Here is a 13,986-nt window from a genome sequence, read left to right as displayed (position 1 = left end):
CTGTTCCAGTGTTCCACCACCTCATGGTGCAGAACTTGTTCCTAACATCCAATCTAAATCCACTCTTCCCTGCTTTCAAACCATTGTCCCTCATCCTATCACTGCAGGCCCCTGGAAGCAGTTCCTCTGCAGCCTTCTTGTAGCTCCCTTCAGGTACTGGAAGGCTGCTTTCAGGTCTCCCTGGAGTCTTCTTTTGTCCAGGCTGAACACCCCCAGCTCCCTCAGCCTGTCCTTACAGCAGAGGTGCTCCAGCCCCCTGACCATTTTTGTGGTGCTCCTCTGCACCTTGTTTCATGTCATGGAAAGGAACACAAACCAAGAAGCATCATTTAAATTAGCCTCACAGACTCTGCTTATGCAAAACTTGTTGCAAGCATCTGTTCCCTTCAACTTTCTCTCTTCATTTGAATACTCTCACACCAGTAAAAGCAGCTCCACAATTTACTCCAGATATATTTTCAGAACACAAGCACATGCAAAAAAAAATTACTACTGAACACTTGAGTGACACAAATGACTCAAGAGCTGATTTTAATATCACACTGCCACACGTGCTAGAGTTTATATTTAGTCCCTATCCGTAGGAAATGCTGAAATAAAGAGAACAGGAAAACAGTTGCTAGAGCCTGGCCTGTCTCACCCACCCCACTTGCTATAATTGCCTAAAAGGTAAAAACAGTTGCTAAAAAATCTATAAGCACAGAAAGAAGTCTGTATGGAGATGAAGGCTGGTTAGGTGATGAAGCTGAAGCACACCCAACAGGGAAATTCAGTATGGTTGAGCCCTTTGTTGCTACCTTCTCTCAAAGGGACACTAAAAAGAATGTTTAAGTGAGAAAGCCTTTGCTGGGAATGGTATCCCAGTGCTCAGCCCCTGGATGGACAGAATCCTGGTGACCAAAGCCCCCAGACTGAGAAATGACCTTGAGTTACTAATACAAGACAAGGAGTTCTCCAGAATCCTGGGCCATGGAAGCAATGCTCTGCCCAAAGCCAAGCACAGAAGCAAACAGGCCTCAAACTCCTGCTCCTTGGGAAAAAGCAAGGAGCAAACCAAGAAAATACCTATTGTTGGACAAGGACTTTCTTCAGCCTCCCTGGCTGAGCTGCACCACACACAGCTCCTCAGGAAACCACTCACCTTGGGAGGAGTCAGAATCCAGGCTTTGCCAACAGGAATAAAGTGGCCAATAAATCACAGAATCACTGAAGGGCAGGATTTGGAAGGACCCTCTGGAGATCACTGAGCTCAACCTTCTTGCCAGAGCAGGATCACTCAGGGCAGGTCACACAGGAACACCTTCAGGCAGAACTTGAAAGTCTCTGAAGGAGATTCCACCACCTCCTGAGGCAGCCTGTTCCAGTGCTCTGCCACTCTCAAATCAAAGAAGTTCCCTCTCATGTTTAGATGGAACTTGCTGTGTCCAAGTTTGTGCCCATTACCTCTTGATCTCTCACTGGGGACCATTGAGGAAAGTCTGACCCCATCTTCCTGACACTCACCCCTTAGATATTTGTAAGCATTAATAAGATCCCACCTGGCCTCCTCTTCTCCAGGTAAGCAGCCCCATCTCTCAGCCTTTCCTCACATGAGAGATGCTCCAGACCCCTCAGCACCTTAGCAGCCCTGCACTGGAGTCTGTCCAGCAGCTCTTTGCCTTTCTTGAGCTGAGAGAAGCCTCCCTGTAGATCTCTCTTGTTTGACTTGAGAACTGTCCTCAAGCTCAGGCCTGGGTCCTTGCCTGGAGCTACATCTCTACACCTCTCTGGTCACAAATAAGAAGTACAAGGCTAAGGAATGATTTCCAAATGCAGCTGGCTTTGCTCCCCTGGCCAAGCTACCTTAAAAACACCAATCTGCTGGAACTGAATTCTGGCATGGCTGTCCAAGCAGACCAGCAACACTCACAGGGACTATCCTGCCTGCAGAAGCCACCCTGCTGCCAGACTGCCTGTTGTGAAAGCCTGTGTCACTGGCTTCAAACCTGTGACTCAAACCCCAGTAAAACACAAACACCAAAGCGCCGCTCTCCGAGGACAGCTCCGGCTCCCGTATCCTATCGGTGACTCACTCTGGCTCATGCCTGAGCCCTGTGTCAAGCTGATGGAAATAAACACACCAACCAAAACCACTACAAGATGTGTTCTTCTCAACAGCAGGGAATGACTGCGACTGGCAGAATGATGTCACTTAACCATTGCAAAACCAAAGGTGCCAGCTGAAGCCTTTCCTAAAGCATCACCACAGCACAGCCTGGCTCCATGGGAGATGGAGAAACCTTTGGGCTCCTGGGGCCTTCAGGAGAGAAGTTCCACTCTGGGCAGCTGCCCACGAGTTTCATAGATTCATAGAATGGTTGGAAGGGACCTTAAAGATCATCCATTTCCAGCTCCACTAGCGGAAACCTTCCACTAGGCCAAGGCTGCTCAAGGTCCCATCCAACCTGGCCCTGAACACCTCCAGGAAGGGGGCATCCACAGCTTCAAGTGGCACTGGAACCACTCACTCCAGCAGAACTTGGATGCAGTGAAAGTCTCCAGGGTCATTATTCAGATCACAGGCTCACAGGATGTCAGGGGTTGGAAGAGACCCAAAGAGATCATCCAGTCCAACCCCCTGCCAGAGCAGGACCACACATCTAGCTCAGGGCACACAGGAACACATCCAGACAGGCCTGGAAAGGCTCCAGAGGAGGAGACTCCACAACCTCTCTGGGCAGCCTGTGCCAGGGCTCTGGGACCCTTCCAGTCAAGAAGTTCCCCCTTGTGTTGAGCTGCAACCTCCTGTGCTGCAGCTTCCATCCATTGCTGCTTGTCCTGTCCCAGGGAGCAGTGAGCAGAGCCTGTCCCCCTACTCCTGACCCCCAGCCCTCAGATAGCTATAAATGGTTATTAAATCCCCTCTCAGTCTTCTCTTCTGCAGACTGAACAGCCCCAGGTGCCTCAGCCTCTCCTCATCAGGCAGTGCTCCACTCCCCTCATCAGCCCTCCACTGGACTCTCTCCAGTAGATCCCTGTCTCTCTGAAACTGGGGAGCCCAAAACTGAAGGCAGCACTCCAGATGGGGTTTCATCAGGGCAGAGTGTGCAAAGCCCTGCTAAAGCCAGCTCCTACCCCAGGCCACAATGGCAACACTTCCAATGGCTAAAATAAGCTCTGAATCAGAACCTTTTCCTCTGAGGAATTACAGATGTTACAATAAAGATAAAACACCCCCAGACTGGCTATGTTTTTATATGGCAGTGCAGCCAGCAGTACAGAGCACATCTGGCCTGCACCCAAAGCCAGGCTGGAATCTACCTAACAACCAAAGGAAGCCCTGGCTAAAATAAAGCCTCAACAGGGAGGACAAAGCACAGAAATCTGCATTCACTTCCAACAAGCCATTTTATGGAGAGCTGTAGCTTTTGGCACACAAGGAAGTTGTACAGCATGGAGCAAAACACTGATTTCTAGCAAGATGCTAATAGAAAACACAGATTTTCTCACAGGGTCCTTTCCTTACAGAAGAAGATATCTTCACCAAGCCTCCAGAAAAAGAAAGATCTTCTTTCTTACTATGGCTTCAGCACTATAACATCAATAAAAAACCCCATCAACAGCTGATGTGGTTCTGTGATTACTTAACAGGATTTTTTTACTTTATAAAACACTTCTAAATCTCTCATTGAATGGGTGATTGAACAGCCTTAAGAGGTAAAATATTATTTAACTCTGGGTGAGTAACACAAGGCAGATTTGTCCAGCAGCTCTCACTGCCAGGCTGGAGCCTGCACACGGGAGAAAGCTCAGTATGGAAGTGGAGGGGGGGGGAAAGATTCCCTTTCAGAGGGCCCCTGGCCTCTGCTTGGACTCAAGAGGCCCAGCCTGTGGAGCTCAAAGAAAATCCTATCATTACCAAAAAATAAGTTAATTCTAGATTAAAACAAACTAGAGAGGGAAGATTAGATTTAGATGTTGGTTTCAATAACGCAGCTCTTTCCTTCTGCCAGAAATCATGAACTGCCTTACTTCTGTGGCTGCAGCCTCGCTGGGTGGCATTACATTAGTTATGAATAATGCAATCCACGTTTTCTAAACATTCCTACTCCTAATTTAGGCTCCTCTTTCTTTTTTGCAAGATTTCAGATAATAAAGTCGTGTTAGAACTCATCAGAAGCCAACATTTTGGATGCCAGGCTCAGCAACAGCCAAGTGCACAAGTTAATGGTGTGTGCTAACTTGTTCTATTCTAACATGGTTATGAAAATACAGCAAAGGGGTTTGGAAGCAGTTAGGAGATCATAAATGCTTCTCAGCCCTTCAAACTCTAATCATAAAGAACTTCAAGCTCCAAAGAAGCAGCTTATATGTAAAGCTGTTCTAGGAGAGAACAACCTCTGAACACAAGGATACTCCTCCTCAGGAAGGTATTTCCACACACCAAAACCAGAAGGCAACGTGACACAGTCTTCACTGTCACCACCTTTTGTCCCTACAAGAAGCCTTTCCCACCATGTCCTTGCAGTGACACTGAAAACCCCACTTGGTAAGAAAATATTTCAGCTTTAGGCTTGGAGGTGGACAGATTTAGACTGGACATTAGGAAGGTGAGGGAATGGACTGAAGCTTGAGGAGGGGAGATTTAGTCTGGAGATGAGCAAGAAATTTGAATTGAAGCTTCAGGAGAGGAGATTTAGACTGGAGATTAGGAAGAAATTCTATAAAGTGAGAGTGGGGAGACACTGGCACAGGTTGCCCAGGGAGGTTGTGGATGCCCCCTCCCTGGAGGTGTTCAAGACCAGGATGAATGGCCTTGAGCAATCTGAGCTGGCGAGAGGTGTCCCTGTCTATGGCAGAGGAATTGGAAATGGATGATCCTTAATGTCCCTTTCAACCTAAACCATTCTGTGAACCTAAGCATATGGAATTCTTAGTGCACTCCTTCCTATTTCCCTGATTTCCCATTTCTTGTTTGGAGACCATTATTCCTCCCCCACACTCACCAACCTTCAACTGCTGTCCAGCTACCTGCTAGTCAGCAGCAGCTCCCCTTTTTCCAGCTGAGAATTATCCAAGAGCAGAACACCAAGAGCTAAGACACATGTTCACATTCCTGACTTTAGGAAGGCCCCTGCAGAACAAACCACACCTTTCCCACTAAGGAAGTGAAGCCATGAGGATGGAACAATCTGTAAAGTTCAAACTGTGAGTCAAACAGCTTCCACTCCAACTCTAGAGCAGAACTCCCATTGTACCTCCTTTTGCATAGGCTCTGGAGTAGAATAAGTTTGGAAAGCACTTATGATTCATTCTCTTCCCTCTTCTACCCCACCCAGAAAAATGTAACTTTTTATGGTCCTCCCAAATCACTGCTCAGAAGACAGAAAGAGCAAACTAAGTTCTCAGTGTTGTATCTGTCCATAGATAGCAGAGAGGAGCAAACAGAGGGTTGAATGTGTCTGTAGTGCTTCATTAAAACATGCAGCATGGACTGAAAAGAGACATCAGAGACCAGGAGCACAAAAAGCTGTGAGCTTCGAAAGAACAACTTAGGAGCTGTAAAAGAAGCCATACACAAGGCTCAGAGCATCCCCAACGCCACAGCAGCACTGTTTAATATTCCTGCCTTCAGGTGTTCACTTGCTGGATGATGCTAAATTCAACCTGTGACCAAGAGCTACTTTTACTTCACTCCAGTGTTGGACAGGGAGTGTTCCATTGCTTGATGTCACCATAACCTGAGCCCTACATGCCAACCTTCACCTGCCCCTACTTTAAACTGTTATAATTACAAGCACTGGCAGAGGCAGACTCTGGATTTCCTCAGCTAAGCCTGCAACACAAGTAGGAAGACACCTACAGCACTGGTTCACCTCAAACACAGAACAGAATAGAATCAGACAGGGTTGGAAGGGACCACAAGGATCATCTAGTTCCAACCCTCCTGCCATGGGCAGGGACACCCTACCCTAGAGCAGGCTGCCCAGAGCCCCATCCAGTCTGGCTTTAAACAACTCCAGGGACAGAGCCTCAAACACCTCCCTGGGCAACGCATTCCAGGCTCTCACCACTCTCACGGTGAAAAACTTCCTAGCACATACTTCCATGCTTTACTCCAGGTGTACTCACAACCCTGCTACTCTACTCTGCCTTTTCTCTCCATCTTTTCCCTTCACACACAGAAAAGGAAGCCAGTCCCAAACTCTTTCTCCCTTTTACGACACAACTTTAACCCTGATTCACTTTGCCAAGGATGGTTTGTGACCTCTTGAGTCAATATTGAGGTCTGAGTGCCAGAAGGATCCCCAAAACAGGGGATGGCAACAGCACCAAATGCTCCCCTCTGCACAGCAGAGGTGGGAAGAGTCACCCCCCCACACTGAGCTCCTCAGGAGCTGAGTGAGTGCTGTGCCAAAACTGTACATTTCAGAGCCTAACCGCAGGGAAATTCACACCAAAGCAAAAGTGAAAGGTTTATTGGCTAACTCTTGCAAATCTGTTTCCTGTCATGGGTCAGTTTGAATTGTATCAGCCTAGAATCAGAGTTTGACACAGAATTTAGAAGGACATCACCTGAAATCCACTAAACTGCTACAACACAGCACCTTCACTCCCAACACATACAGACCAGGGACAATAGCTTAGGCAGCAAATTTCTCCAGCCAAGTCCACGACTAACTTCCATCTCCATGTAAGTTACACATGGAGAGATGAAAAAGCAAGTCCTGCACTGACACCTTCAGCCTCACATTCCCACTCGCTGTGGCACCTCCTGAAGGGACAGGAATGGGGCTCCAGGTAGCTCTGGATATGCGCTTTGCCATCTCACTACCTCATGCATTCAACAGAGTCCGAATCTGAACTCTTCTTCCACTTCTCCACCAGAAGACGCATTCCTTTGGCAAAGTGAAGGGTAACCTCCTTCTCCCACTCTCAAAAGATGCTTTAAACATAAATGTAATAAATATTAAGGATGTGCTTCCCATGGAAAATGATCAAGCGACTGGAAGCAGGAATGAAGAGATGTTGGGCTGGGGCTGTGCAGCAGCACTCCTGGAGGAACGCGCGATCAGCCTTAAAATTCCAGAGTCCAGCCACCAGCTGCATAACGGCCAAGAGCACATCTCTGGCGGGCAGGAGCCGCTGAACTCGGCCCTCGGCGGCGGCTGCTCGCAGGCAAACCTCGGTGCTCGCAGCGGTGCCTCAGACACCATCACGGTTAGATTATGCAAGGCGGCCTACAGCTGCTGCCTGGGCAACATCGCTTATGAAATACAAGAAATTCATTCTCCGCTCCCTCCGCCACGGGAGAAGGGACCGCCCGGCAGGGAACGGAGCCCGGTTGTCCCCGGTTTCCAGAGCCACACCGCGGGGTCTCTGCGGCTCTCCCCGCCAGGTCGGCGGGGCACAACTCCTCTCCGCCCGCTTCAGCCCTCAGGCGAACCCGCACGGCCCAGACCCGCCGCTTCCGCTCCCGTCCCACCAGCGCACGCCGCTCCGCCCGAGCGGGAAGCGCGGGGAGGGTGAAACGCGTGGGGAAGCCCCGTTCCAGCCAAGCGGCGGCGGGCGGGGGCGCGGGTCAGAGCCGATGCCCCTTCCCCCTCCCCCGCCCCGCGGCCGAGCTCCGCCGCCGCCCGCGTTCCTCACCTGCGCTGCCGATTTCCATTCATGGAGCTGGGCGCAGCCGCTCAGGGCTGCGGGCTCCGCGGCTGAGCCGGGCCCAGCGGCCGGCGCGGGGGTCGCTCTCTGGGCTGCGCTGGGCGGCCCGCCCCGCTCCCACAGGCCGCAGCCCGGCGCCTCGCCTCGGCCGCCCGCACCGCCCGCCCCGGCCCGGTCCCTCTGGCGGCGGCGCGCGGGGCCCCCCGGGCGGAAGTTGCGTAGCCGCCCGCAGCCCCAGCTCGCGCTGCCGCTCTGCCCCCGCCGCGCGCGCGCGCGCGGAGCCCAGCTGCCGGAAGTCCCGCCCAGCCGCGCGCGCGCTGCCTGACGGGGGGCGGGACTTCCGGGAGGCCGGGCGCGCGCGGGGGAGGGCGGAGCGGGGCCGGAAGCCGCCGGTGGGCGCGCGGCGGAGGCGCGAGCCAGAGTCGTTGCTCGGCAACAGAGCGGAGAAGGCGGCGGGGGGGGAGGGGAGGGGCCGGGGCGCAGGGGGGGGCTGGCAGCCGCCGCGGGGCAGGAGCGGTCTGGCCGCGGCGGGGCCTCAGGAGCAGGAGGCGCAGGGTGGGCTCTACCCGGCGCCTCCGAGCTGCGCCCCGCCGCGTGCCTTCCCTCCCCTCCAGCCGGCCCAGCCTGCCCTGGCAGCTTAGCATGCGGCGGCTGCGGGGAGCCCCAGCTCAGCCCCCTGCGAGGTGCGCTGCTGACTTTCCACCGGCAGAAGCCCCACGCCTCGGCCTCGGTCGGGCTCAGGAACCGTGCCGAGCGTTTCGCTGTGTACCGGAAACGGCAGCGTGCTGGCCGGGAGCTGCGGCGGTGCCGGCACGATCCCTGCGCGCTGCCAGGGACACCCAGAGAAACATCTGGTACCGCGCACCGTGTGTGGCTGTGGCGCTGCCGGCACCGAGGGCACCTTGCCAAGTGGCTCGGCAAGGTCGTGGAGAGGGAGCTGACGGACGGCAGGGCCTGAGCGAAGCACAGAGGCAGCTGCTGCAGCTTGCGAGGGCGCCCGTGTGACTGCACAGCCTTACCTCCCCCAGGGCTCTAAGCCAGCCTCCTCTGGGACGGAGATGTAAAACCATCTGACAGTGCACACTCAACTGACTAAAAAAACTGCTAAGTATCCTTTGGCATATCCAAAACAACCAAAGGATTGGCTTCACAGTATCACCAAGGTTGGAAGAGACCTCACAGATCATCAAGTCCAACCCTTTACCACAGGGCTCAAGGCCAGACCATGGCACCAAGTGCCACGTCCAGTCCTGCCTTGAACAGCTCCAGGGACGGCGACTCCACCACCTCCCCGGGCAGCCCATTCCAGTGTCCAATGACTCTCAGTGAAGAACTTTCTCCTCACCTCCAGCCTAAATCTCCCCTTGCATAGCTTGAGGCTGTGTCCTCTTGTGCTGGCCACCTGAGAGAAGAGAGCAACCTCCTCCTGGCCACAACCTCCCCTCAGGTAGTTGCCGACAGCAATAAGGTCTCTCCTGAGCCTCCTGTTGATTGTTTCCATTTGTAGAGGAACTATGAGACTGTTAACTTGGGGATGAGCAGAATAAAGACTACTATCTGCTACCTCAGCATCAATTCAGAGCACAAGGCTGTTATTTTCTCAGTGCTTTTAACAAGGTTTAGTACCACTTTGTTACAGATTTGGTACCTGAACTGTCAGCAAACAAGCAGAGGGTGAAACATGCAAAGTGACCACATGAAGAAGTGGTTCTGAAGTACCCAGCCCAGTGATGGGCAGTGGCACCTTTATCTGTGTCCTCTGTCCCCAGAAGGTCAGCTTTTGGTCAGAACTACATGTTAAGACATCTCCAAGCAGATCTGAACCTGCTACTTGAGAGGATGTCACCTTGCCTGGTGGTCAGAGAGGCCTGTCCCCTGATAAACAGCTGGAGAGGTGCTGAAGAACTGAAAATTTGGGTCGAGTTGGAGATTCACAAACCAGCTTTCAGCATCATTAAGAACGATCATGCTGGATATTGTCCACTAAACTCAATTTACACTTTTAAAGACTAATTTTTTGGGTAAGCTACAGACTCAGGATGCTGAACCAATGCCAATTCGAAGTAAACTACTGGAGTATCTCCTGAACTGAAATCCTGAGAGGGATGGGGAAATGTGATCACTGAGATCGGGCAGATATGGTGGAGGGAAGAGATCTCTGCAAACTGCAGTGCCTCGGAGGTACCAAGCACTCCTGGTTCTGCCCCTGTAATCAGAAGCGAAGGCCAGGGCTCAAATGCCCAGCTAACATCTGAAACCAGGACTCCGACCTGTTTTCCAGGACTTCAGACTCAGCTGCACAGGGAATAATTTCTGTGGCACCTCTCTCACAGAAACATCCCCCTTGAAACTGCCAAAGATTCCTACTATGTAGCTGAGTTAAAGAAACCCATGACATGGCCTTAAAACCAGCAGCAGGATGGCAGCAGAACCATGGGGATGCTGGGTCTGGGAAAATAGATCCTGCTATCGCCTACAGCAGGCAGTGAGGATGTGCCTGCCATTAGCAAGCACTTCCTTCAGACTGCTCAGCATTATTCAAAACCCCAGTTACAGCTCAGCTGCTAAATAATTCATCAGCTCAAGGTATGTCAGTGCACATCTGCAAGGCACAGCACCAGCAGGTCCAAAAAATTCAGAGATTTCAGCACAAAGTCTCCAGTTTTGGCCACACAGATGCTACTACGAGCTGTTGGCATTGGAGAGGATGAGGATGTTTGCAAGAAATTCCAGTAGCTGGGAATGTAAAACGTGATGCAGTTGCAGAAAGCCCATGGATAAGGTTTAACCCTAATCCAAAAGGAAATCTGAAATCCACCCTTAAAGCACCTTGGAGCCAACAGCCTTTGATAACCCTGAAGACCAAGAGGTGTCCGGAGAGCAGCAGACTGTGATGTGTGCTCCTGGGACCTGCCAGCCCACGGAGCTCATAGGAGGTTGGTTCTCAGAGGGACGATGTTTTAATAAGTAGGTCTGGCTACCACATTCCAACAAGCTTTAAACACATCTTTGTTCCCTTAAGTGTTTCCTAAGCTGAGAAGTGAGGGTTTTGGATCCTCCATGGTATAAGATGCACTTCAGCTCCAGCCCAGCCCTTCACCACCAGCCAGGACCTCCCCCCTCACCATCTGACTCAGGAGTGTCACCCCAGCGTGTTCACATTGCTTTTATTTAGGTCTTCTGCCAACAGTTACAGGGTAACAGACACTTGGGACTGCAGAGTCAACATTGCAAGCAAAAATCATGACCAAGGCAAAAGAAAGTGGGGGGGAAAAAAGGGGGAAAAAAAAAGAGTATCCCACAAAGCAATCAAATCAAACCTAAATACAGTGTTCTGGAGCTCTTTAATCATACCAATTTATTTTATAAAGAGGTGGTTATGATGCTAACATTGTTTTCTTTTGGCCTAATCCAAAGATTTTGTTGCTATTTTGCCAGTTTTCATTCCAGTCAATACAAACCCAATTTGATCTTCCAACCTTGACAATCTAAGCCGCATTTTCTTAGTAAGTTTTGTGCTGCTGCTTGGTTTAGTACTGTACATCAACTGCTCACATCTAGTCAACAAAGGGACCATACAGAGATCAAGCTAAAGCAAAAAGAAAACCAAACAAAGCCCAAAACAACCCAAAAGGACAACAAAAAATCCCCCCAACCCACAAGAAAAAGAACAGCCCAAAGAGAGTGTCCTGTAAACACCCCATGTACAGTTCAATGCTCGCTCGTATAAAGGAGGTATGAAAGGGGCTAAAAATGGAACACAAAAGCACTGGAGTCCCATCGATTTTCTTTCACAACTATTGAAGTGCAAATCACCCAGGCAAGATAATTTGTTTCTCTTGTTTATTGCTGTCCTGCTGCCTGGCTTTTCCCTTCCTGAAACGAGCACGTTCTCTCCTGTCGCACTCCTTTCCCAAGAAGAAAACCTTCCGCGGAGGCAACGCTGAGCGCTTGGCCTTTTTGACACTAAGACATCAGGTCGTAGGCTTGTGGATGCCAGAACGCCCCCTGCAAGCTGTGGGGAGAGGGCTGCTGGGCTCCCCAGCCTCCAGTAAGCTCAGATATGACATAAGGGAGACCAACAGCATTCAACCACTGATGGATAACCGAAGTCACTCTTCCCCCTGAACGTCAAGCACCGGGCGACGCTTCCAGCAGCAGGAGGAGCCCTGTGCGCAGGGAGAAGGCAGAACCTTGGGAGCCGCTCGGGTTGTCCCGCGTGGGGCTTGCGGCTAACTACGGATCCTGATATGTGTCGGGGTTAACACCTATCTGCTACGGGGAGCAAAATGCACAGCACCTCAACATGCAGTTACCGTTTGCATCTCGGACAAGGAAAGGGTGGAAAGGCTGGAGCCGCGCAGACGGTGCATAGTCCACGATACAAAACATGCGGGGAACTCGGACCCCTCCTCAGCTTCTTCCAAGATGGAAAGAGGGTTCAAAAGGGCACAGCAGCTATGGAGTTTGGCTTCTTTTTTGTTGTTGTTGTTGTTTGTTTCCATTTATTCAAACCCATGAAAACCCAACGCAGAAGGTGAAATAAGGGCAGAACATGATCTGCAAGTCAACAGCTGAGAGCTTCAGAAGCTGTGAAGCTTTTGTGTAGTTAAAATTGCTGTTAAAAGTAGGTGCTACATCAGCAAGTCTTCATTCATAGTTTTCTATGAACAGCCACCTTACAAATGAGTGCAAATCTTAAAGGTCCATTTTACATTTCAAGTCTCAAGGTTAAAAAAAACAAACAAACAAAACGAACAAATTCGTCGCAGAGCAACGAGCTGTGTCTGTAAATGCCCACACTATCTCTTCTCAAATGGTTAAAAATGGCACGAGCCATGCCGCAGCTACTAAAAGACATCTCAGAATTCCAGACCCAACTAAAACACCAAAATAAAAACTAGAAACCGAAACACCTTCGCCCCTCGCTGCACAGCAGCAGCGCTCAGGAGCTTTCCGTTGTAAATGCTGGTGAACAAACTGATTTGCAGAGAGAACCTTGACCCCGATTTTACTCTTACCCCAGGGGCTTTCCGACAGAGGGGGGAGCAGGTAGGGCCCCCCCCTCCGAGATCATTCTGCTTTCAATGAACACAAGCCAGAGCTCAGAGGATGAGATGGAGGTGCTGGATTTGTGTCACTATGCAGGCACTTGTGTACAGGAATGTTAACTTCTCTCACATGGACACTTAGTGTTGATGCGTTCCCTGCTCTCTAAAAGCCTTCCTAAAGCTCACTCCCCTCCTGACCACGCCTTAGCTCCTGGTCTCCTCCCTGTCACCTTGCCGATATACAGCAGTGGAGGTTGACACAAGGTGCAAAGGAGAAGAGTTTGAACCAAATGCCGTAGCCTTGAGGAAAACCAGGACCGTGTTAAAGGTAGGACCTTCACCAAATGTGACAGCAGTGGGCTCAGCACTTGGTTTGCATAGCATAGTGATGTCTTCAGTTTGCACAAAGACGTTGCCCAAAAAGAAAACGGGAAGAGCGAATTCCCGGCGTCAGGACAGGGCGGTTGGGCCAACAGGACCATGAAGGCAAGGCAAAGTGAACCATCAGAAGGTACAGAACAGAAGAGGTGTGCTCTGCCCGGGTGGGCTGGCAAGGGGCAGTGCACCTGGTGGATCGGTGCTCACGGCCCTTGAGGAGCTGGGTGGGAGTGTGCGCAGCAGCTCTGCTCTTGGAGGAAGGGTTGTGCCCTGCAAAAACCAGATCATCTGCCCCCAGGATATTGGTAAGGAGTTGCTGCCACTGTGGTCATTCTGTGCAGCAGAATGGGTCTGAAGAGCAGCCTCTAGGTCACTGTGGGGGCAAAAGGCTTTTCTCCTGCTCCAACACAAGTCAGGAGAAGTTTTACTCCCAAGACAGTGAGGATTTCATCCTTCTAAGGAACCAATCTGGTGTGTTTCCAGGAGAAGAACAACCCTGTGCACAGGATCAGTGAGCCTAAGACACAAAGAGCAGCAAAACCTAGCAGCAGAGAGGGTGCCAGTGTGGAGGTGCTGGTTTGGGGTACACAGGACTTAGGAAAGCAGAAATATGCTGAGGGCACAGGAGAGAGGGCAGCTGGGGGGCACCAGGTGCCGCATGTGGTGGCACTCAGAAGACAGGAAGCGTTGGGAGATCTCTGGTGCAAGTGCATAGCCCTGGGAGGTGCAACGATGTAAACTCTGAGAACGTTAATGACTTGTGTAATTTGGCAACAGACTCTGTAGCATATAAAAATAATGTTCAGTAAAAAAAAAAAATAATCCTGGTGTCCACTGTAAAAATTCAGGGGGGAAAAAGAAACAAACAACAACAAAGCAAACAAAACTAAAATGGAAGGAAAAAAAAATAGAATCC

At 50.9% G+C, this 13,986-nt stretch overlaps 1 protein-coding gene across 1 annotated transcript in view; it reads right to left on the bottom strand.

Annotated features, from left to right (window-relative positions):
• The window catches only part of LOC135190956 (protein argonaute-3), a 44,661-nt gene extending 36,914 nt beyond the window's left edge, over positions 1-7,747 (bottom strand). The window contains exon 1 of the mRNA XM_064172804.1: positions 7,630-7,747. Within this exon, the coding sequence (XP_064028874.1) occupies positions 7,630-7,648 (19 nt within the window). The 5' untranslated portion in view covers positions 7,649-7,747. The remainder of the gene's footprint in view (positions 1-7,629) is intronic.
• Positions 7,748-13,986: the final 6,239 nt, after the last annotated feature.

The sequence above is a fragment of the Pogoniulus pusillus genome, chromosome 37 (genome assembly GCF_015220805.1).
Source record: "Pogoniulus pusillus isolate bPogPus1 chromosome 37, bPogPus1.pri, whole genome shotgun sequence".
NCBI classification, from domain to species: Eukaryota; Metazoa; Chordata; class Aves; order Piciformes; family Lybiidae; genus Pogoniulus; species Pogoniulus pusillus.
The sequence above is the reverse complement of the archived record's forward strand: the minus strand, read 5'-3'. Positions and strand labels throughout refer to the sequence as shown.